The following is a 22,215-nucleotide window of genomic DNA, read 5'->3' on the forward strand; positions in this document are numbered from 1 at the left end:
AATTCAGGCTCTCCATCCTTCGGAGGACTCATTTGAAGGATGTTACGTCACAGAGCCGCGACGAAGGATATCCAAATTCGTAGGATCCTTCAAATGCGGCCCACAAATACGTCCTCCTTTTCCCCGAATTGGAAGGATGGGTGTGGTGGATCCTTTCCCGTCCTAGCTATCCCATAATTCTTTTCGGCAGGACGAAGCGAGCGGTAGCGGAGTGGGGGAGGAGTATTATTTTCGAGGTTTCGAAGTTTTTAAAAAATTGGCTTTTCAAAAATATATATTTTCAGTGGTTGTCTAGTTAGGCATTTTGTTTTAGAGTTAAGCAATTTTTTTTTTTTACATTTGTACGTGTATATGTAAAAAAAAAAAAAAAAAAAACGTTTTCTTTCGTAAACTAGCTTCTTCCTTACTGCCTGTGTGAATATCCCCTTACACACAGCGTATTTGTTAGTGATTGAAGCTGTTTTTAACGCTTCTAAGGACGAACAAGCAGACAGAAGTGTTTATAAAGCTCCGGGGAGAGAATGATGTGCTCTTCACCCACGTCTTGCTTAGCGCTGTCACGGTTGCTAGGCGACAGGATATGAGCAACGGGTAAGGGAGGGAACTGAAAGAAGGGTAGGCTGTCCAAATTCACAAACACCGACTTGCGTTTTTTGCGGTCGTCGGAGGACCCCCTCCTCCCTCAACCGGGTAGTAAGGATCCTAAGGAGGATGCAGACCCTGAATTTGGACACAGCTTACAGTACAGGCAGGTGAGGTTTTTTTTTTTTTTTAAGGTTGGAGCTGAACTGTGCAGGACTGCGGCTCTCTAGGACCGAACTTGCCTACCCCTGCCATAAACTGATGCAGCAGGGGTTTAAAGGAGGACGCTGACCTGGATGATGTAGAAGATGTCACATGCTGTGCTGATGGGGCTTCTTCATGACTACATCAATTATGCTAAAGAGATCATGAAAGTTGACAGTGATGCATGATCTGTATTCATGGACTATGAAACAAACCGTAAGTGTATAATTTGTAAAAACAATGTTAAATGCTTTTTCTGTGTTGTTTAGTAGAAGAGTTTACACTGTCATTCATACACATGCTCACATTCTTTCACACACACACCCGTCTGTTAAATGTTATAATATTAATGTTGTGATTTATTTGTGTACTGTCATGCCAGAATAGTTGGTAAATAACCTAACTAATTGTAAATGTATTGTATAATAGTGTTTTCGTATATTTCTATACAATATATACAATTGAACATAGTCCAATTTGATCTTAAATTATATTCAACAATACAGCTGTTAATGCCATCCTTTTCTGCATTTCTTCTTACATGTTACTTTTTGACTTTTCTCTTGTTTTTAATAAATATTTTCCTTTTGATAATTATTATTTGTGTGTAAAAGTGATATTTAAAATGAACAATATTTGTAGGTTTAATGCCTAGCTCAATTTGGGTTCATTTTAACGTAGCAATGCATTGTTTCCCACATCGTTACAGTCAATTGGTGGAGGCACTTCGCGAGTTAATTCTCTGCCAGCAGGAGGCGATAAGCGGGAGAGGTAGGTTTCGATGGTAACGGCTGCAAAGCGGCACTGAGCTCAAAAACGCTGCCTCATCAAGCATAACATGCGAAATGAATTTGAACATTTTCTAAATACAGTAGTTTTCCTTCTGAAATACAGTGATAAAAAACACCCGCTCTGGTTATTGAAACCCTGCAATGTAGTCATTTTAAACCATAAAAAAAGCAACCCAGCAGGCTGGGTTAAACATGATAACCCAGCGTTGGGTTCATCCCTTTTCGACCCAGCGCTGGGTGGCCAAAATAACCCAAATTTTTTAGAGTGTACGCACAATGATGAAGGCACATTAGGGCTAGCTCTCCTGGAACTTATTGAGATTGCATTGCAGTGCCTGCAGTTCGAAAAACACAAGCGAGATTGGCATTTCTTTCTAGATTTCTTTCTAGATTTGTTTGTCGCAAAGCTCTCTACATCTAGAAGATCTTTCTCTCCTCTTGTCCCAAACTCTTCTTGGGTCGTTTGGTTGGCCCGTACGCTTACGTTTACAGGAGCTGTTCATGTCGACAGAACCAGCAGCAGACGGTAAACTGTAATTATTCCATAAATAAGTAACACAATCCACCATAAAACGTGCAAGAAGAAGTAAATAAGGAACTGCTTGAAGCAAGCTAGTGGTTTGCTGGACGCTAGACACTACTTCCGCATTTGTGCACGACACTGTTGTCATGTGGTTTCTACATCAGTAAAGGCGGTAACAAAGGGTAACTAACGTCATTGACAGGCGACTGCACCTGACCGTGTCACTGTTTAGAATGGGAATTTTCTCATGATTTACACGTACTTGAAAATATTAGAGATATTGTTAGTAATGAGCTGGACAAAACATATAACACTAGCCTAGTGTTTTTTGGGATATTTTACTTCAAATATCTTACAGATTGTACCTTTAAGTATATTGAACTTAGAAAACACATTGTAGTAACAAACATGTTAAACAAGCAAAGTATATCATTTATCATACATTTTAATCATGTATTCAACACTCTGAATTAGACTTGTGCGGTATTCGGTACTGCGATATATCACGATAATGAATATGCACAATATTGTTATCAAGGGCACTTATAAATACAGCAAATAATTATATATTATAAATCATTCAGAATTTGGAATGCGTTTTAAGAATCCTATTCCCATCAACTGGTCAAAATGCACAACCAGCTGCTTAAAAGACCTGTGTGTGCTCTGATGTAAACAAGCACGTAAGAGAAGCACATGAGGGAACACATGAAACAGGAAACAGATGATTCTTCTGCACAATCTGACTTTGCTGCAGCCTGGAATTGAACTACTGGTTTTGTCTGGTCAGAGGAGAACCGGCCCCTCAACTGAGCCTGGTTTCTCCCAAGGTTTTTTTTCTCCATTCTGTCACCGATGGAGTTTCGGTTCCTTGCCGCTGTCGCCTCTGGCTTGTTTAGTTGGGGTCACTTCATCTACAGCGATAGCATTGACTTGATTGCAAATAAATGCACAGACACTATTTAAACTGAACAGAGATGACATCACTGAATTCAATGATGAATTTTAACTATCATTTTGCATTATTGACACACGGTTTTCCTAATGAATGTTGTTCAGTTGCTTTGACGCAATGTATTTTGTTTATAGCGGTATATAAATAAAGGTGACTTGACAAGAGAGACGCTCTGAATGAAAGCACATTCACTCTCTGACAGCAGATGGTGCTAAACTGCAGAAAATGCAGTCCTTACCCTGGAAACCGCATAAATCAGCTGCACTACTTTCTAAAACACAATTTTAAATAGCAAATCATATTTGTGTATTTGCTCTGATGTTCATCACAGTGCCAAATACTTAAGTATTAAGGCTATTTTAATCTGGACTACAACATCCCACAGATATTGTTTGAAAGTGTTTTGATTTTTTTATTGTTAATTCACACTGTACATCAGGGCTTCATTTTTAACATTAGTTAATTCATTGCTTGACATAAACTGCCAATGAAAAATTAATCTCAACATCCATTTATCTTAGGTATTCCAATATTTAATAACACATTGTAAAAATGTAAAGTTGCAACTGTATTTAATGAGCTGACATGAACTAAGACTTACATATTTTTTTTTTAAACAAAGATTAATAACTTCTGTAGCAAATGTAGCTATTGCTTATTGAAAGTGACGTGACATTCAGCCAAGTATGGTGACCCATACTCAGAATTTGTGCTCTGCATTTAACCCATCCGAAGTGCACACACACACACACTGTGAGCACACACCCGGAGCAGTGGGCAGCCATTTATGCTGCGGCGCCCGGGGAGCAGTTGGGGGTTCGATGCCTTGCTCAAGGGCACCTAAGTCGTGGTATTGAAGGTGGAGAGAGAACTGTACATGCACTCCCCCCACCCACAATTCCTGCCGACCCGGGACTCGAACTCACAACCTTTCGATTGGGAGTCCGACTCTCTAACCATTAGGCCACGACTTCCCAACATTATTGTGAATGTTAATGGTTAACTAATGAGATTGTAAAGTGCTACCTATTGGTCTTTCTAGTTCTTTTGCACTTTAATCTGTGCAAAACTTTTAACTTTATATATTTTTCTGTATTGCTTTATTTTATTTAAATGTTCAGTTATTTTTGTTATTAGAAAAAAATAAGTTATTTAACATATCATACTATATTATACTATATTTTGAGCACTTTTTTAAACTAAATTTCAATAAATACAATTTACCATGATAAAGCATGAGCAATTAATCGCAATAGGAAAATTTGATACAGGCATATCCTTACTCTGAATTATCTGAAGCTTAAACTATTAACCGGCATTGTGTAAGAGGCCGTTGATGCCTCATGAAACATAGTGCTATGGTCAGGATGCAGCAGGGGATTGAGTTTCTAATGTTGTGACAGAACTGGCATCGCTGGACAGATGCGGTTGCAGCTGTGCCATAGTTTTTCATCTAAATCTAGAAATCATCTAAGCCCCCCCCCCCAGTGAAAGTATAACGTGCCTGGCGTTGTCGACTCATACATTACACGTCACACGCTGATGTCAATTGTCGTTACGGGTTCTTCAAGGGTTTTGTGTCAAAGCAGGCACATATACGGGGTCATCAATGGCAGTGTGAAAGTGCCAAATCTAGCGACCAGGGACCAATTGCAGGAACACTTTACCCCTGTATTTGCCGGAATGGCAGTGTGAAAGGGGCTTTGGGGTACTCGAACTTGGACTCGAGTCCAATTTTGAATGAACTCGGACTTGTCACGCACTCGGGTGAATTTGTACTTGGACTTGACATGGACTTTTTTGACTCATGAACATTTTGAACTCTGAAAATATTCCAAGTACAGTCGAGTCCGCGTCATGTGTAACAAAGTAGCATATCATCTCATGCTTGCAGACGTTTCGTCAACATAGCACAAAATCAGTTCAGAATCAATCACCAAAAGAATCAGTTCATTTCAGATGCGCTGTGAGTCAGTCGGCTTCACGCTGAATCAGCTCCTCGGTTCTCGAATCGGACACGTCCGAAAGAAACAGTTCTCAGTTCAGTTTACTGATGATCCGAAAACCGATGCAACCGGTTCTTGACTCTAAAACGAGAATCGTTTAAACCAGCACATGCTGCGGTTCAGTATCAGCTGCTCTACTCGTGTTCATATTCTGTTTAGTACAAACTCAATTTGTGAATCTGTCATCATTAACTATAAATACAGTACAGATATTTCATAAATCATACCTTATTCATATTAAACATGGAGTCTTAATTATTGTCCAACTTCCCTGAAAACCCCTTTGGCCGCCCATACATACTCTACAATACACAGATTAGAAACATGCATCTTAAAAAACTAAAAAAATAATAATTTTATATATATATATATATATATATATATATATATATATATATATATATATATATATATATATATAAAAATTAACAAATAATAATTGTATATATATATATATATATATATATATATATATATATATATATATATATCATCAGTTAATCGGTTCCCAAATTGGACGCGTCCAAAAGAAACGGTTCTCGGTTCTCAAACCAACAGATGCTGCACAGCTCAGCATTGCAGGATTTGCAAGACCAGATTTGACCAAACAAGCAGTGCAACTTTATGATACAAGTTCTCCAAGACAACAAGAAATTCATAATGCCATCATTAAGGATCTCCTCATCGGCTGCACTTTACCTCCGTCAAATGTGCGGGAGAGGCATTAAATAATTGAAATGTCAGCTTTAACTGGAGAAGAATATAGTGTGATACAATAATAAAATAGGTTCATTTGTATTTGCATGCACTTGTAATACAATAAAACCTTTGAAACCTTTTTTGATAGGAAACTAGTTCTGTTGACATAAAATAAAAATGTTCAATGGCAATGACTAGATGTAACAGTGGTATTTCTTTATTACATTTTTATATTGCCCTTGGTTTAATGGGTTGAAAGGTTAAAATATTAATAGAATGTAAAAATGTACAATACCAATTTATAATCTTTTTTTTTAATTTAATTACTTTCTGGACTCGGGCGGACTCGACTTGGACTCGGCCTTTAAGAACTCGGACTTGAGTCCAACTCGGCCCCTTTTGGACTCGGACTCGATGTTTGTGGACTTGGCTTTGACTCGTACTCGACAAAGGTGGACTCAGACCCAAATCTACCCTCAGGACATGGGTTTGATTCCCAGAGAAAACAAGGATAAAATGTTTAAGCTGAATGAACTGTGAATTAGTGAAACAGGAGCTGCATGAAGCCTATAGGAAAATATGATTGAGAAAGCAATCATATCCTAAGTCCACCTTCAATACCACGACTTAGGTGCCCTTGAGCAAGGCATCGAACCCCCAACTGCTCCCCGGGCGCCGAAGCATAAATGGCTGCCCACTGCTCCAGGTCAGTGCTCACAGTGTGTGTGTGTGTGTTCACTGCTCTGTGTGTGTGCACTTCGGATGGGTTAAATGCAGAGCACAAATTCTGAGTATGGGTCACCATACTTGGCTGAATGTCACGTCACCTTATTATTGTCATTTTTAGAATTTGATCAAGTCATATCAAAGTCTCTGTGTTCCACTTAACACAATGTATATGGGATCTGAAACAGACATAACTAATTCAAGAAAAAATACACTAATCTCTATTAACAGTGAACACATAAAATATTAAACAAGCATAAATCATAAACTGTATGAATAAATGAAAGATTAATAGCATCAAGCATGACTATTAATCAGTGTGGCTTGAACAGGGCCCTTGAGGACTTCAGAACATATGATAGATATAAAGATAATAATAATATCAAAATATAACTGCAGCCTTAATGTTTGATTTTCCGTTTTAATAATTTTGCAAATTTGTCCATCACTGTCATTATTTTGCATGGATAAAATAGTGATATAATCCACATTTTTAAACCAGTGACTGCACAGAAATACTGCTCTAAATCTGGACTTTATATAAAAAAAACAGACCATATTTAAGAATGAAATAAATATATTTGTGATAAAATTAAAATAAATATATTTACAAAATTTTACCAGGTTCAAATTTATATACTGCAACGGCCAAAGTAAATGAAGTAATACATTCAGAAAAAGAAAAGAAAAAAAAAGAAAAGAAAAGTTCCTTACATTTACATTATCCATTATCCAAAGCAACAAATAAGCAGAGTTGAAGCAATCAAAAACAACAAAAGAGCAATGATATACAAGTGCTATAACAAGTCTCAGTTAGGTTAACACAGTACACATAGCATGGGCTTTTAAATGATATAATAAATAAAAAGAAAACAGATAGAATAGAAAAGGAATAGAGCAAGCTAGTTTTAGAGGTATTTTTTCTATTAATAATTGTATAATAAATGAAAAGAAAATAGTATACAAAAAGTTTGGAAAGGTAGTTAGATTTTTTTATTTTCTTTTTTTACTAGTAATATAGTCTACTAGTTATTAAACTTTAGTTAATCTTACCTCAGACTCCTTTGAGACATTTTTCATTGATGTGTCGCATTTGACATCTTTTGGTTAGATTTTTTTCTTCTAGAAATAACAGGTAAAATGAACATTACAATCCCATCCTGCTCTGTTTATTAAAGTATAGACCGTTTTAGCTTATAGCTACTATACTAGTTACTACACTTTAGTTAAATCTGACCTTGGGCTCCTTCGTGACATTTTTTCAAGGTCATGTTCAGCTTATCATCAAGCTCTGCCGGTGAAGTCGTTTCACTGAGTTTCACAGAAATCCTGGGGGTGAATACAGTGAAAGTGAGCATCAAACTTCATATTTTTGTCTGTCTGCTTGGATTTCTCAAGACTTTAGTTAAATGAAGGCCACCTGATTCCTCCACTGCTGAATGCTGTGTATATATACTCTCAGAAAGACAAGACTTGGCAACCAAGCTTCCTTTTTACATTATTTGCAACAGTGCACTCACAGAATATTTTAATTGAATGGTTAATACATTTTGAAATCATGTTGTCCTGATTTCCTGGAACTGACACTAACAAACGGATCATAAAATAGATCATAATGTTTTTGGGGAGCAGGCCTCTAGATGGGGTGTTGAAGGCCTCATCTTCACTATGTTTTCTTGTCAATACTGATGGCTTTTGCAGCAAATTTGCAGGTGTTTGTTCCAGCAGTTGCATGAATACACTGGAGAAACATTAGTCATACTAATCTAATGACAGCAGCAAATGTCTGATGATAAATAACGTTTGAAATCAAATTTTAAGATGTTAGATGGCAACTTGAATGTAAAAACCATTTTTAAAACCATAGACATGACAAGTAACACCTTTAATGTCACATTGGTGAGTCTCATACAGTGGCTTGAAAAAAACTGGACAGTCCAGTCATATTTAAAATCCATGTGTTATTGAAATTCATTGCATAAATATTATCAAACCAAATGCCATCTTTTCTCTAAACCAATTTCTGAGGCATTTTTATATTACCTAAACTAATTTTTAAAATGAATTTAAAATTTACCAAACAACTAGGTTTGATTTTTTGATAGCCATCAAACATTTTTAATATTCAAATTGAGTTGGAAAAAATAATGTTGATATCTGTAACATTTGCTGATTAATGCATTAAAATAAATAAAACTAACCCAACATCGGTTTTTCACTTCTTGAGGTAAACCAATCTAGACCCAGAACTATAAAGTGGTAATGGTTAAAGGAGATGTGTGTGGACACTGCAGTGCTGGACAAAAGGTCAAGAAGCCACTACATCAATGGAGCCACTGTCCAGCAGAGTTCATCTCCAGTCCTAATTAAATACTCCTGAACCAACTAATCAAGGTCCTGAGGATTACTAGAAACTTCCAGACAGGTGTTTTGGAGCTACACTCTGCAGGACAGAAGTTATATGTACGCTACATGCATCATGGGGTTCTGTCTAAAAATGCATAGTATATTTGTGCACACTCACCGCTTCATTGAAATACTGACCAAAATGAATACTGTAAAACATCAGACTGTATTTAAGATTGAAAAAATATATTTATGCAAATTTATTTCAGGTACAAAATTACATACTGCTACAGACAATGTAAAAAAATATAATAATTTTGATCCTTCATAAATTAATTTGACTTTTGGCCATATTCATGCCTAGCACATGTCAAGAGATTATTCAAGAAATCAAGCAGATTCATTTGTTGGTCTTGATGAGCAGGTTTGCAGGTTTCCTGAAATAAAGTAAATGTTATGGTTATTATACTCAAATAAGACAGTGGTATCATATAGAGAAAACATCAAGTTCCAGAGTTCAACTTACCACATGGTGCTGGTTATACTTGTGTAAATTCCTCATTAGTTTCTTGTCAGTACGGAAATGGTCAAATTCGGCACCAGACCGTCCAGAAACCTCCTTTAACAGTTCTTGTTCAGCCTGGCAGAAAAACACACCCTGCAAAGATAATGAAATCACACGTAAGACCAGGGCTTGAGTCCTCTGAATTTGATTGTTAGCATTAAATAATAAATAATAATAATAAAAAAAGGTTTACAAAAGCTGACAGAAATATAAAATTCACAGCAGGAAAAATATTTTGTTCTTCAGCCTCATATGTTACCACATATGAGAGCCACAAAAGTGAACAAACCAACTTCAAAAATGCACTAAAGACACTCAAATATTAATACACTATCTTAGAATTCTGTTGAGTCAATAAAAATGTGTATCATCTCACCTTACAGTTATGCATTTGCAGTTCTGCCACGAAGGTTTCATTTCTCTAGAAATAAAAGGTAAATTAAACATTTTAATCACATTCTACTTTGTATTTTAAAGTATAGTCCATTTTGGGTTTGATTAACTTTACCTCATTGTCCTCTGACAATCTTTTCACTTCTATTTTCAGCTCATCAATAAGCTCTCCCAATAATTTCTTATCGCTGTTTTCCAAAGGAACGCTGGAGACCAAGACAGTGAAAGCGAGCAGTAGTATAGTCTTCATTTTGTCTGTCTGCTTGGGTTTCTCAAGACTTTGTTTGTCTGAATCTAGAGGGACCTGATTCCTCCACTGCTGAATGCTGTGTATATATACTCTCAGAAAGACAAGACTTGGCTACCAAGCTTCCTTTTTGCATGGTAAGCTAATCTTCGTTCATTGGCTGGTAACGGCGCACTCACAAAATATCTTGATTGAGATGAGGTTGATGATTTGTCATATTGTCCTGATTTCCTGGAAATGACACTGACAAACTGCCAAGAAAGATCTTAATGATTTTGGGTATCAGACCTCTAGATGGGGTGCTGAAGGCTAAATCTTCACTATGTTTGCTTGCTTTTGCAAATAAGTTTCAATACTGCAAAATCAAATGATCAATACTGATAGCTTTTGCAGCAAATCTGCATGTGTTTGTACTTGCAGTAGCATCGATTCACTGGAGATGCATTAGTCATACAGATGACGGCAGCAAATGTCCATTCATTAAAAATGTTTAACAATGTTTGAAGATATGCTGCTTTAAGATGTTGGTTGACTGAACTTAAATGTTAAAGCTTATTTTAGATGCATATATGTGGCAAGCAATCCCCCTAGTGACACATTGATGAGTCAAAAATTCACACTAAATGTTTGTTTGGATTTTATTGATTAGTGATCAAATTAAATAACATTTTCAGTTTATTTTAGTACCTAACTATTTTTAATTTTTTTTTAACTATTTTTAACTATTTTTAATTTTTTAGTTTCAGCCATCCAGCTATTCTCAATGCTCATAAATTATGAGCATTGAGAATAGCTGGATGGCTGAAAGTCTGCTCTTGCTCTAATAAAATGACTGATTCTTTTTTTTTGTTAAAGACTTTGTCTAGTTTCTCAAAGTGCGAACCATCTACAGTCCCTTCTATCTCTTTAACTATGGACATGTTCCATGGAAATCTGACACTAGACATTAATAAAAAAAAAAAGACAATATTTAAATAATTTGTCACATTACATACATATATGTACATACACACACACACATATATATATACATATATATATATATATATATATATATATATATATATAAAATCATTTTATCATTCAAAACCTACTGCAAAACACTAGATTATTTCTTTAAAATAAATGCATTGCATTAAATAATGATAATACTAATGAAGTTAACAAAGCATCATATTTTACACATCCTAAAGTAGCTATGCATTTCCCCCAAATGTGTTTGGTGCCAGGGCTAAGCAGATTTAAATATGGTTATGGATTTTTGTGGATATTGTTTTACATTAAACAAATTAATCACATTCCATTTTATAATTAATTATGTTTAATCAGCAGCACTAGTCCAAACACTACCTAAAATAATGGTTCATGAAATGAAAGAAATCAGAATAGTTTAATTTTTATTTTTGAAAGAAGTCAACTAAGTGTTCAAGAAGGCCAACATACACTTTTAGTAGGCAGATGCAGGGAGGCTGATAAGCCTGGTTTAAATCATGCTTCACAACCGTCTGAACAAGAACTGAACTGATTCCGTCACCTCTGTAGACTAACATTCTTTCTTCTCTCATCTGATCTGATGCATCAGTGCAGGTAGGAGTTAAGAGTGTTAATGTTACACTTTGTGATCTCTGAGCACTGGTCCTGGTTCTTTCTGATCCTGTAGAAATGCTCAACATAGTTGGATCGTCCCAGGAGCTCCACAAAATCCTCATCGTGGGTGATAACAAGGAGCTGGAAGTTGCGTTGGCGAGAACGACTCTTAATTATCCTGCAAAGAAACCAAGAGTAATAAAAGATGATGTTTTGCGATGTTCCTCCAGGCAAGGCAAGGCAAGTTTATTTCTAAAGCACATTTAAAACAGCAAGTGCTGACCAAATTGCTGTACAGTAAAAGCATAACTTCACAAAACAGATACAGACAGCAGAAAATGTTCAAAGAATGAAACAAAGTAAAACAAAAATTATAAAAACGTCAATTTTATAGGAGTCAGCCTACTCCTGATATTGGAAGAATGTAACCACCAGAGACAGTAACATATTGGATAAGTGTTACACCACAATAAAGGATGCATATCACTCTGTTCCACAAGCAGCTTTGGGGCTGTCTGATCACTGTCTGCTTGATCTTATACTGACCTACAAGCAGAAAATTAAATTTGCTAAACCTGTAGTAAGGGCTATGAAGAGATGGACCAGCGAACCATAGCAGGATTTACAAGCTTGTTTTGACCTCACTGATTGGAGTGCTTTTGAAGCTGCTACTACGAACTCACAGAGGCTGTGACATCGTATATCAGTTTTTTTGTGAGGATATATGCATTCCTACCAGGACTTATTTAACATTCAACAATGATAAGCCATGGTTTACAGCAAAACTCAGACATCTTTGTCGGGCCAAAGAGGATGCTTACAGAAATGGGGACAGATTGTACAATCAGGCCAGGAACACAATGAACAAAGAGATTTGAGTGGCTAAAAAGACCTACACTAAAAAGTTGGAAGACCAGTTTACTTCCAATGACTCAACTTCAGTGTGGAGAGGACTGAGAGCCATCACTAACTACAAGACACCATACCCCTGCACTTAGGCTAATCAACGACTTGCTAACGACCTGAATGAGTTTTATTGCAGATTTGAAATCCCCAACACCCATTTCTGACCATCTCTCTACACAATCGTTAACACCCCCTTTAGGTCGGCTTTCAACACCATCATCCCAACAGCCCTCCAGACCAAACTGACCCAGCTTTCTGTTCCTAGATCTATCTGTCAGTGGAACACCAGTTAGTGTTAGTGAGACTTGGGAAATTCATGTCAAACAGCTGCACCACCAACACAGGTGCCCCTCAGGGATGTGTTCTCTCCCCACTGCTCTTCTCACTGTACACCAACGACTGCACCTCTAAAGACCCCTCTGTCAAGCTCCTGAAGTTTGCAGACGAAACTACAGTCACTGGCCTCATCCAAGACGGTGATGAGTCTGCTTACAGACAAGAGGTTGAGCAGCTGGCTGTCTGGTGCAGTCTTATCAACCTGGGGCTGAACACGCTCAAAAGAGTGGAGATGATCGTGGACTTCAGGAGAAACTCCTCTGCACTCCCCCCACTCACTATTATGGACAACAGTGTGGCTGCAGTGGAGTAATTCAGATTCCTGGGAACCTACATCTCTCAGGACCTGAAGTGGGAGAATCACATTGACTTCATTGTGAAAAAGGCCCAATAAAGGTTGTACTTCCTTCGCCAGCTGAGTAAATTTAACCTGCCACAGGAGCTGCTGAAAAAGTTCTACTCAGCCGTCATTGAGTCTGTACTGTGAACTTCAATAACTGTCTGGTTTGGTTCAGCAACAAAATCAGTCAGAAGACTACAGAGAACTGTCCGGACTGCTGAAAGGATTATTGGTGCTCCCCTTCCCACCCTTAAAGAACTCTATAGATCCAGAGTGAGGAAAAGGGCTCAGAAAATCACTCTGGATCCCTAACATCCAAGTCACCCCATCTTTGAACTTTTGCCATCTGGTCGGCGCTTCAGAGCAGCAAATAACAGGACATTCAGGCACAAGAACAGTTTCTTTCCCCAGGCAATCTACCTCATGAACAATTAAATGTTACCCACTTATGCTGTACAAATGTGCAATATCCTTACATTTATCTTTTACCCCTCCATCCTAGTACATCCCTGCATATTACTCAATCCTATTCCATTTTCATTTATAGCACAATTGTTTATAGACTTATTTATTAGCAAAGGTTTTTTTCTGTGTTGTTGTCTCTTTATATACTGGAAGCTTATGTCACTAAAACAAATTCCTTGTATGTGCAAGCATACTTGGCAATAAAGCTCTTTCTGATTCTGATATATGTAAATCACTTCACAATCTAGGGGCAGCAATCGAAAAAAGCACAATCTTTTAATTTAAAATGATTGGGGCACAGAAAGCATCATACTATTGGAACACTGTAACGCTATAGAGCAATTTCTAGGTAAAAGGAGATCTGTAAGATATTCAGGAGCTTGACCATGTAATCCTTTATAAACAAACAGTAACACCTTAAATTTGATGCAAAATTCAACTGGCAGCCAGTGTAATGAAGCAAGTTCCTCTTTCTCGTTTTGTTGTTAAAAAGGTTGTCAACTGCGTTATGGATCTAAGATGATGAAAACAGTTTTTTACAACTGTGCTGATTTGCTTATCGAACTTTAGTTTGTCATCAAAAATCACTCCAAAGTTTTTTACGTGCATTAAAATAAGCAGAAAGGACCTTGAGGCACACCACAGTTTAACGGAACAGAGGAGGAAGAAAATGTTCCAATCTCCACCAATAATGATCTGTCAGAGAAGTAAGATTTAAACCACTCTGCAGAGCCTTGAATACCTACACAATTTTTTTAATCTTTCAAGTAGGATTGCAGGATCAATAGTGTCAAATAGTGTCTGTTTTTTTTCCAACCCGCAAGTCCCACTTTTATGAAATTATTTGGCCTGCCCCAACCCTCCCCGAAAATAAAGTACAATTTCTTTATTTGCCCCAACATTACCTGCGGGTTATGAGACAACCCGCACATCGGGACATCATGCAAGTTATGTTGCTTCATAGGCCTACATATTGTAACCTTATCAAAGAACCTAATGAAATATGAAAATAGATATTCCAAATATTTAATATAGGCTATAGGGAATTGCAAGCAACATATCGATTTTTAATTTTTATTTAATGACCTGCCCACAAATAAAGCGACAATTTCTTTACCCACCCCAACCTGACCCGCACATCACTAGTGTCAAATGCTGCACTTAGGTCTAAAAGGACTAGAGCGGTAGACTGTCCAAAACCTGCTGCTACTAAAAGATCATTCAACACCTTTAACAAGGCTGACTCTGTACTATGATGCCTCCTAAAACCCGACTGATACTTGTCTGACAAATTATTAGTATTGAGATAAGCATTCAGTTGAGGAAATACCACATTCTACAAGACTTCAGATAAAAAAAGAAAGTTTCGAAATGGGGAGGTATCTATCAAGGCTATAAGGATCAAGGCTGGCTTTTTTCATAAGAGGATTTACAACTGCATGTATTAAAATTGTGGGAACAATGGCTTCTATATAATATGATTAAAATAAAAGGTTCAACTGTCCTTAAAACCTCCAGCAGATACCGAAGAGGTACAACATTAAGAGAACAGGAGGAGCTATCCAGCTGTAAATCGACTAAGTTTCCTTTTTAAAGGCTGCCTGTATTTTCTTCTTCTTTTATTTTATTTTTTTAATAAAAACTTACTCCACCAGTGCGTGTGCCAAAGACTCTATATTCTCTCTGTCTAGGTTGGTGGTGGGCTCATCCAGTGCCAGAATCCCACAGTTCAGGCAAAAGGTCTCAGCCAGAGCCAACCGTATTATGAGAGAGGCAAGAACCTGCAGACAAACACACAGTAAACCAAAGATTATAAACATTTTATTGGAATTAAAAATAGACAATTTTGCTTTAATTTGCAGTTACACACTCCGATCTACAAACAGTTTCATCCATCAACCAATAAAACCACGAGCCAGGTATGGTTTGACTGAAAGAAGTGTCAGCATCCTCTTCTTATCTACAAAATCTAACGACAGCTTTGTGAACAGATAATGTGTGTGTACTGCATAGATAATATTTGTATTAAAAATATGCATTAATTATTTTATGTACATTACATTTATTGGCAACCCAGGGGTGATTATTAGTTTTTTTTTCTTTTCTTTTTTCTAGAGAAACCAATGATGCATGTAGCGGCTTTTTGACCTTTTGTCCAGCACTACAACGTCCACGCATGTCCAACGCAGTGTCTCCTTTGACCATTACCACTCTATAGTTATAGGTCCTTCTTTTCAGGCCAGCTGAGGTGTTCTCATCCACATCAGAGCGTATCTCCACATACTCAATGTCTGTGAGAGATCAGGAGACATGCAAACAACAATATATTTGTGTTTACAAGAAAGAATTATGGGATATATGAAGATAAGCATCAATCATGGCAGACCTTGTCCTCTGTACGTGCTCCGCCATAAATCTCTGATGATTTTATTAATCTCCTCCATCTTCATGCTGTGAAACTTCATTATTGTTCTGTAATAAAAATAAATATATGAATTAATATATAAAAAACCTTTCCCACTTTCTAAAACGCCAAGTAAATCAAGCTGTAGAAACACTAAAATGCCTAAATTCACTTAACCCTCTGGAGTCGATCCCCACGTATACCCGTTTTGAGACATCTTCTCCTGATCACCCCGAAAATAACTTAAATGACACTTTCAGTTTTGATCGTAGAGATAAGATCAATACATCAACTGAAAGGGTTTAATTTTATTTGTATACATACAAAATAAAAAAAACATTGTGCATTTATAAAATAAAGAAAACAAAAAAGGTGTGCTGTCGGCAGCCTTTGTCTGCACTGATCTTCATTTACAAACACGTCATTAAAATGAACTGTAAATCTGTGAATACACAACGAAGAGACATGAGACATGAGAAAGATATCTATAGAAAACTTCACATGTTTACTTTTAAACTAAATTAGTGCTACCAAAAAAACAAATATTCTGTGATAAAGTAATCCATATAACAACGCAATGTCCGTCTTTCACATCTCCCTTCATTATATCTAATGCGACAACGCCCTCGTGCTGAATGCGCTATTCAGATTATAAAGTTCCTTGTGAACGCCCATACCACAGAAAACAAAGCAGCGAGACGAATAAGACCTAATTCACCAACAGAAGATGTGATGAGGATTACCTCAGGATTTGAGTTTTGGATTTTATGTACTGGATTTGGAAAAAAAGAATCGCTTTATCCAGCATCATAAACATGAGTCTTTTTTTAAATATAAATACTTTTTATTAGTTTTCACATTACGTTTACACATTTTACTAGTTAGACTTTTTTTTTTTTTTTACCAAACTATAATTCTTGACTAAATGTATTATCAAGTGAAACATTATGTATTTTCATTCACATCACCAAATGTTCTACTGTACTACTAGTATCAGTGGCCATCGCAATAAATGTTAATAATGTAATTTATCAATTAGTTTATTTGAGATAACAAAAACAATTTACACATTGGAGATGCTAGTTATGTGATGTTAATTTATATATTTCAACATTACACAATACCAGTTTGCTAAAGTACTTATATTGTTATTTTTTTTTCCATTTAAAATAACTGCTTTTCATATGAATATATTTTACAATTTAATTTATTCCTGTGATCAAAGCTGCATTTTCAGCATCATTACCATAGTCTTATTCCAAGTGTAACAATATACACTATACCATTCAAAAGCTTGGAGTCAGTAAAAAAATAAACTAAAATAAAAAAGATCAGAGTATCCCGTTAAGGATACCCCGCTAAGCCTAACCTGGGAAAAGCAAATCCAATAATAAACTTCCCCTCTAAATATATACAAAGAGTAGCCAATACTTACCAAACCTGAACTCCCGCAAATCAACAAACCCAAACACGATTCCTTCAAACAAACGAATGCTCCAAGCATCCAACAGAACCGAGTTAAACTAATCATAACCTCAAAATAGCCAAAGCAAAACCAAACAACCGGGAGTTCACACTCCACACCAAACAGAGCTGACACTATATAGGGAAGGAACAGGTGTACACAATTCCGTTGACGAGCCTTCCAGCCACACCCACTGACCGGTCTTAGTGGAAGTAACGAGGGACTCGTCACACACCCCCCCCCTAAAAAAAAGGAACAAAGTAGTTTACACAAATCATAACTCCACAAAGCTTCAGTCCAAAAAAAAATAAATAATAAGATTCAATCCAGATCGCAAAACTCCAGCAGTCTTAACTCTCCAACTCCTTCCAGCAACCTGGCGCCTAGGAAGCAATTTAAGAAAAGAATAGAGATAAAGACAAGGAAATAGGACAAATCCTATAATATTAGACTATATGAATACGCGATAAAGCATCAGCAGTTGTGTTCTCTGTGCCTTTAATATGGCGAATGTCCAACAGGTATCCCTGTAAAAACAAACACCACCTCATTAACCTTTGGTTAGGGTTCTGTAATGAATGAAGAAAAACTAATGGGTTATGATCAGTAAAAACCACCAGAGGTCCCACAAATGAACCCACATAACTTCAAAGTGTTGCAAAGCCCAAATGAGAGCCAGTGCTTCCTTCTCAAAACACAGAATAATTAAGTTGGTAAGCACTAAACTTTCTAAAAAAAGAATCCAACTGGGTGATCAATGCCATCTTCAGAAAGCTTTAGCAACATCTTTTGCTTTTAAAGACGGACACTCATTCTTCCAGTGACCAAACGCTTGGCAATAATTACACTGGTTTTCTCTGTCTTTCTCTCCAACAGAGAAACTACGTAGTCGATCAGATGAAGCACGCACAATTTTAGAAGACCTGCTAGGATCATAAGATTCTTTCTGAACACTTTCTCCAAAAGAGGTTTTATGAATCAGAAAAAAATCATCAGCCATAATGGCTGCCTCATATGCGGTGGCGGGTTTTTTCTCACTGATATACGTTGCTACTCTTTGTGAAACTGAGTTTTTAAACTGTTCAAGCAACATCAAGTCCTTCAAATTATCTAACTTCTTCACGTCAGAAGCAGTACACCAACGACTGAAATAAACTGAAATATCATGTACAAACTCAACATGCGTTTGACTATCTTTTTTTTTCCAGGACCTAAATTTTTGCCTATAGGCCTCTGGAACTAATTCATATGCCCTCAACACTGCATTCTTAACGGTCAAATAATCATTAGCATCTTCTACACTAAGAGATGCATACGCTTCTTGAGCTTTGCCTGTAAAAACAGACTGCAACATAAGTGTACGTTCCTCATCAGGCCACTTTCTTGCATCTGCCACACGCTCAAACAACAAAAAGAAGCGTTCAACATATTTCTCGTCAAACCTAGGGATCAATCTCATATTAGTCACTACATCAAATTTACACGAAGTCGAGTCACGGTCTACACCTCCCATTACCACAAGTTTTCCTTCTCTTATCAGATCTAAACGAAAACGTTCAAGATCAAGTTGCTGTTGTTGTAATTGAATTTTAGACATCTCCACGCGATTTTGCGCTTCTAACATCTTCCCTTTCATCTCATTCTGAATTAACAAGAGTTGTTTTTGTTGCTCAAACGTTAAATGAGACATTGTAGACGCATCAACAAAATCTGAAGCACCTTCTGGAGACTGAGGGTCTAAAATTCCAAGTTCAATTAGTTCCGTTTTTATCAATAATTTAATGTTATCTTTTAAACGTTTATCTTGGCTTACCAAGTTAATTTCATAGTGACCTGCAAGTTCTACCAATTGATCCTTAGTTAAATTATTCAACAAACTTTCAGATGGAGCACTAATAAACTCCCCAATTTTTGAGGCCATGGTCAAACAACAAATTGGCTACTTAATTTTTCCAAACATATTTGAGGGGTAGAATTTGGATAAGCAATTCCCTCTAACTAAACTTCAAAACTACATAAACTCATCCCTAATCTTCATACAGTTACTTGCAGTGGGTTCTTATACACCATAAACCAGCGTTTGCAATAGCAACCGATTAACGAGTCACTACCACAAAACACGGATGTGTTCCCGAGACAACTGCTCTGACTGCTTTCACTGTACAAAAAAAAAATAAAATAAAATAAAAAAGATCAGAGTATCCCGTTAAGGATACCCCGCTAAGCCTAACCAGGGAAAAGCAAATCCAATAATAAACTTCCCCTCTAAATATACAAAGAGTAGCCAATACTTACCAAACCTGAACTCCCGCAAATCAACAAAACAAACAAACCAACCAACCACTATCCTCCAGAATTTATGGAACCAAATATTAAACATTACCAAAAGAGCAAACAGAAATATTAATTTAACAAATCAATCATCAAATCAATAAAACGGAGTAATATTTTTACCAAACAAATCACTTAAATTTAAGGACGAGCCCCCACATTTGTCACGACCGGCTCAAAAAATATTTTCGTCTCTTTTCAACATTAATAATAATAATAACAATAAATGTTTTCTTTTTTTAGAATCAGAATATTAGAAGGATTTCTGAAGGATTGTGTGACTGGAGTAATGAAAAATTCAGAAAAAAATTCAGCTTTGAAAGTCAGCTTTGATTGTTCCTAATAAACTGTTTAACTGCACTTGCAAGTTAATCTAAAATTATTTTATGGGATAATTAGATATATTCTAAAATAAACTACAAACATCAAAATACATATACATTTATTTTATCCTCACATTCTTTCTTGTTACTCTTCCCTCTTAGTCACACACCTGACTGAAAGGCTCATTTAGCCTTTCAGGCAGTTATGCGTGGTTAGTAAAATTTTAAAGTCACTGAAATAAGGTCATAAAACACATACAGAAAATTTGTTCACGAGACAGTCACACCTGGAGCTTGTAGCCTAGAATTTTTGCTTCAGAATGATGTAAAATTCATCTTAATCACTCACAGAAAACAATAGATTGATAAGAATCAAGGCTCAAAATTGTGACTATTTTGGTAGCATATGCTCCCAAAACATAAACTGTGCGACCCCAAAATATGTGTGGGAGCATTTGTGCAAGTGAACGTTTCGTAATAGTTGTTTTATGCTGTGTTGTTTTACATTACAGAGTATTGCATCCAGACAAAACACATCTACAGAGAGTGCTCGCATACATGACGTGCATAGATTCAGTCTTTTAAAATGTATCACAAAATTCAATATATTGGGCAATATATATAATTTCAAATAGTTTGTATCACAAGAAAAGTGTTGTTTTTTCCTCCAATAATCAACATGATTACAAATGTGATACTGATTTTATACAACTGTTCAATAAACAAGAAGTTAATATTAAGAGACTTTCCGTTTTATTATACATAAATATACTATATTGCCTACATATTCACCAACAAAAACGATTACAAACACAGTCACAGCGCTGTTTTGCATCTCTAATCAACATAAGGGTGTTTTGTTCCTGAATGAATAATTCGTTAAATGATTCAGTTTAATCGCAATGACTCACTTATCAACAGTGACTTGCTGCCACCCTCTGTCGGTTTTAATTTCACATTTTAAGTATCAAATATTTCAAATATCAGTATTACATTTTTTATGTTTACAATAGTAAAATATTATTTATGCACATATAACTGTAGGTTAAATGCATTCATGTCCTACATTACAGTGTGTTAATGCATCTAAATGTCATTTCAATTTGACTCATATGATAATGCACACTTTTAGAAAAAATGGCTTTAAAGTGAAGATGATGATCATAAAAGGTAAAAAAATAAATGTAAACTTATTGGAAAATATTAATTTCTGTCACTTCTGTGAACGGACCACCACACAGAATATGAAGAATATAAAACATTTTAAGAGTCAGCTGTCCACTGTAGTCCTCAAGATATCAGCACAGTAAAACTCAAAACTCAAATTATTGTTATCGATAAAATCCCAGAAACTATGGAGATCTATATTTTTTTGTCAATATCACACATCCCTAGCTGCCAGCCATTTCGTGCTAAGATTTAACACTGCATGCCACATCCTAACCCTCACCAAAGAAGAGCTTAACTTCAGGTTGTTTACAAAAGAAATCTGTCAGTGTTCTATTTTTTTCTTCTTCTTCAGCCCTTTATTTTTCTAGCAGTAGTTAGCGGAAAACAGTGACTGAGTGATTGACAGCTAATATTAACCAAGCTAATACCTAAAATCTGCATTAAATTTAAGAATGTAAGGATAAAATCTGTTAATATATGATTTGTAGTTGTGATGCTCCTAAATTTTTGTTTGCGTTTCTAACTTTTTGACATTGGGAGCACCAGTGTTGATAAGTAAAAATGTAAATTTTGAGCCCCGATAATTATAATTAATACAAATTATTATTATTTAGAGAAAATCGTTATGAAATTTGGAAATAATTTAGATTTAGTCTAATGCATTTAGCATTATGAACTAAAAGATACATTTATAACATTTATTAATCTTGATGTTCTGTACATGTATACCAATATATATATATATATATATATATATATATATATATATATATAATTAATAATAATAATAATAATAATAATGATAATATAATTTCAGTAATACATACAAAGCAATATAACAACAAAACGCA

The 22,215-nt window shown here is 36.0% G+C and overlaps 1 protein-coding gene across 2 annotated transcripts in view; it reads right to left on the reverse strand.

The window, feature by feature from the left end:
- Window positions 1-22,215, reverse strand: part of LOC127986041 (DNA repair protein RAD50) — a 224,260-nt gene that overhangs the window by 157,611 nt on the left and 44,434 nt on the right. Inside the window, exons 23-26 of one of the 2 annotated variants that reach the window (XM_052588245.1) lie at window positions 16,058-16,143; window positions 15,820-15,962; window positions 15,319-15,452; window positions 11,422-11,802 (exon numbers count right to left, since the gene is read on the reverse strand). The exons of the other annotated variant lie outside the window; for it this stretch is intronic. Of the exons in view, the coding sequence (XP_052444205.1) occupies window positions 11,616-11,802; window positions 15,319-15,452; window positions 15,820-15,962; window positions 16,058-16,143 (550 nt within the window). The 3' untranslated portion in view covers window positions 11,422-11,615. Of the gene's footprint in view, window positions 1-11,421; window positions 11,803-15,318; window positions 15,453-15,819; window positions 15,963-16,057; window positions 16,144-22,215 lie in introns of those variants that run through there. 2 annotated transcript variants of the gene reach the window in all.

The sequence above is a fragment of the Carassius gibelio genome, chromosome B21 (genome assembly GCF_023724105.1).
Source record: "Carassius gibelio isolate Cgi1373 ecotype wild population from Czech Republic chromosome B21, carGib1.2-hapl.c, whole genome shotgun sequence".
In the NCBI taxonomy this organism is placed as follows: Eukaryota; Metazoa; Chordata; class Actinopteri; order Cypriniformes; family Cyprinidae; genus Carassius; species Carassius gibelio.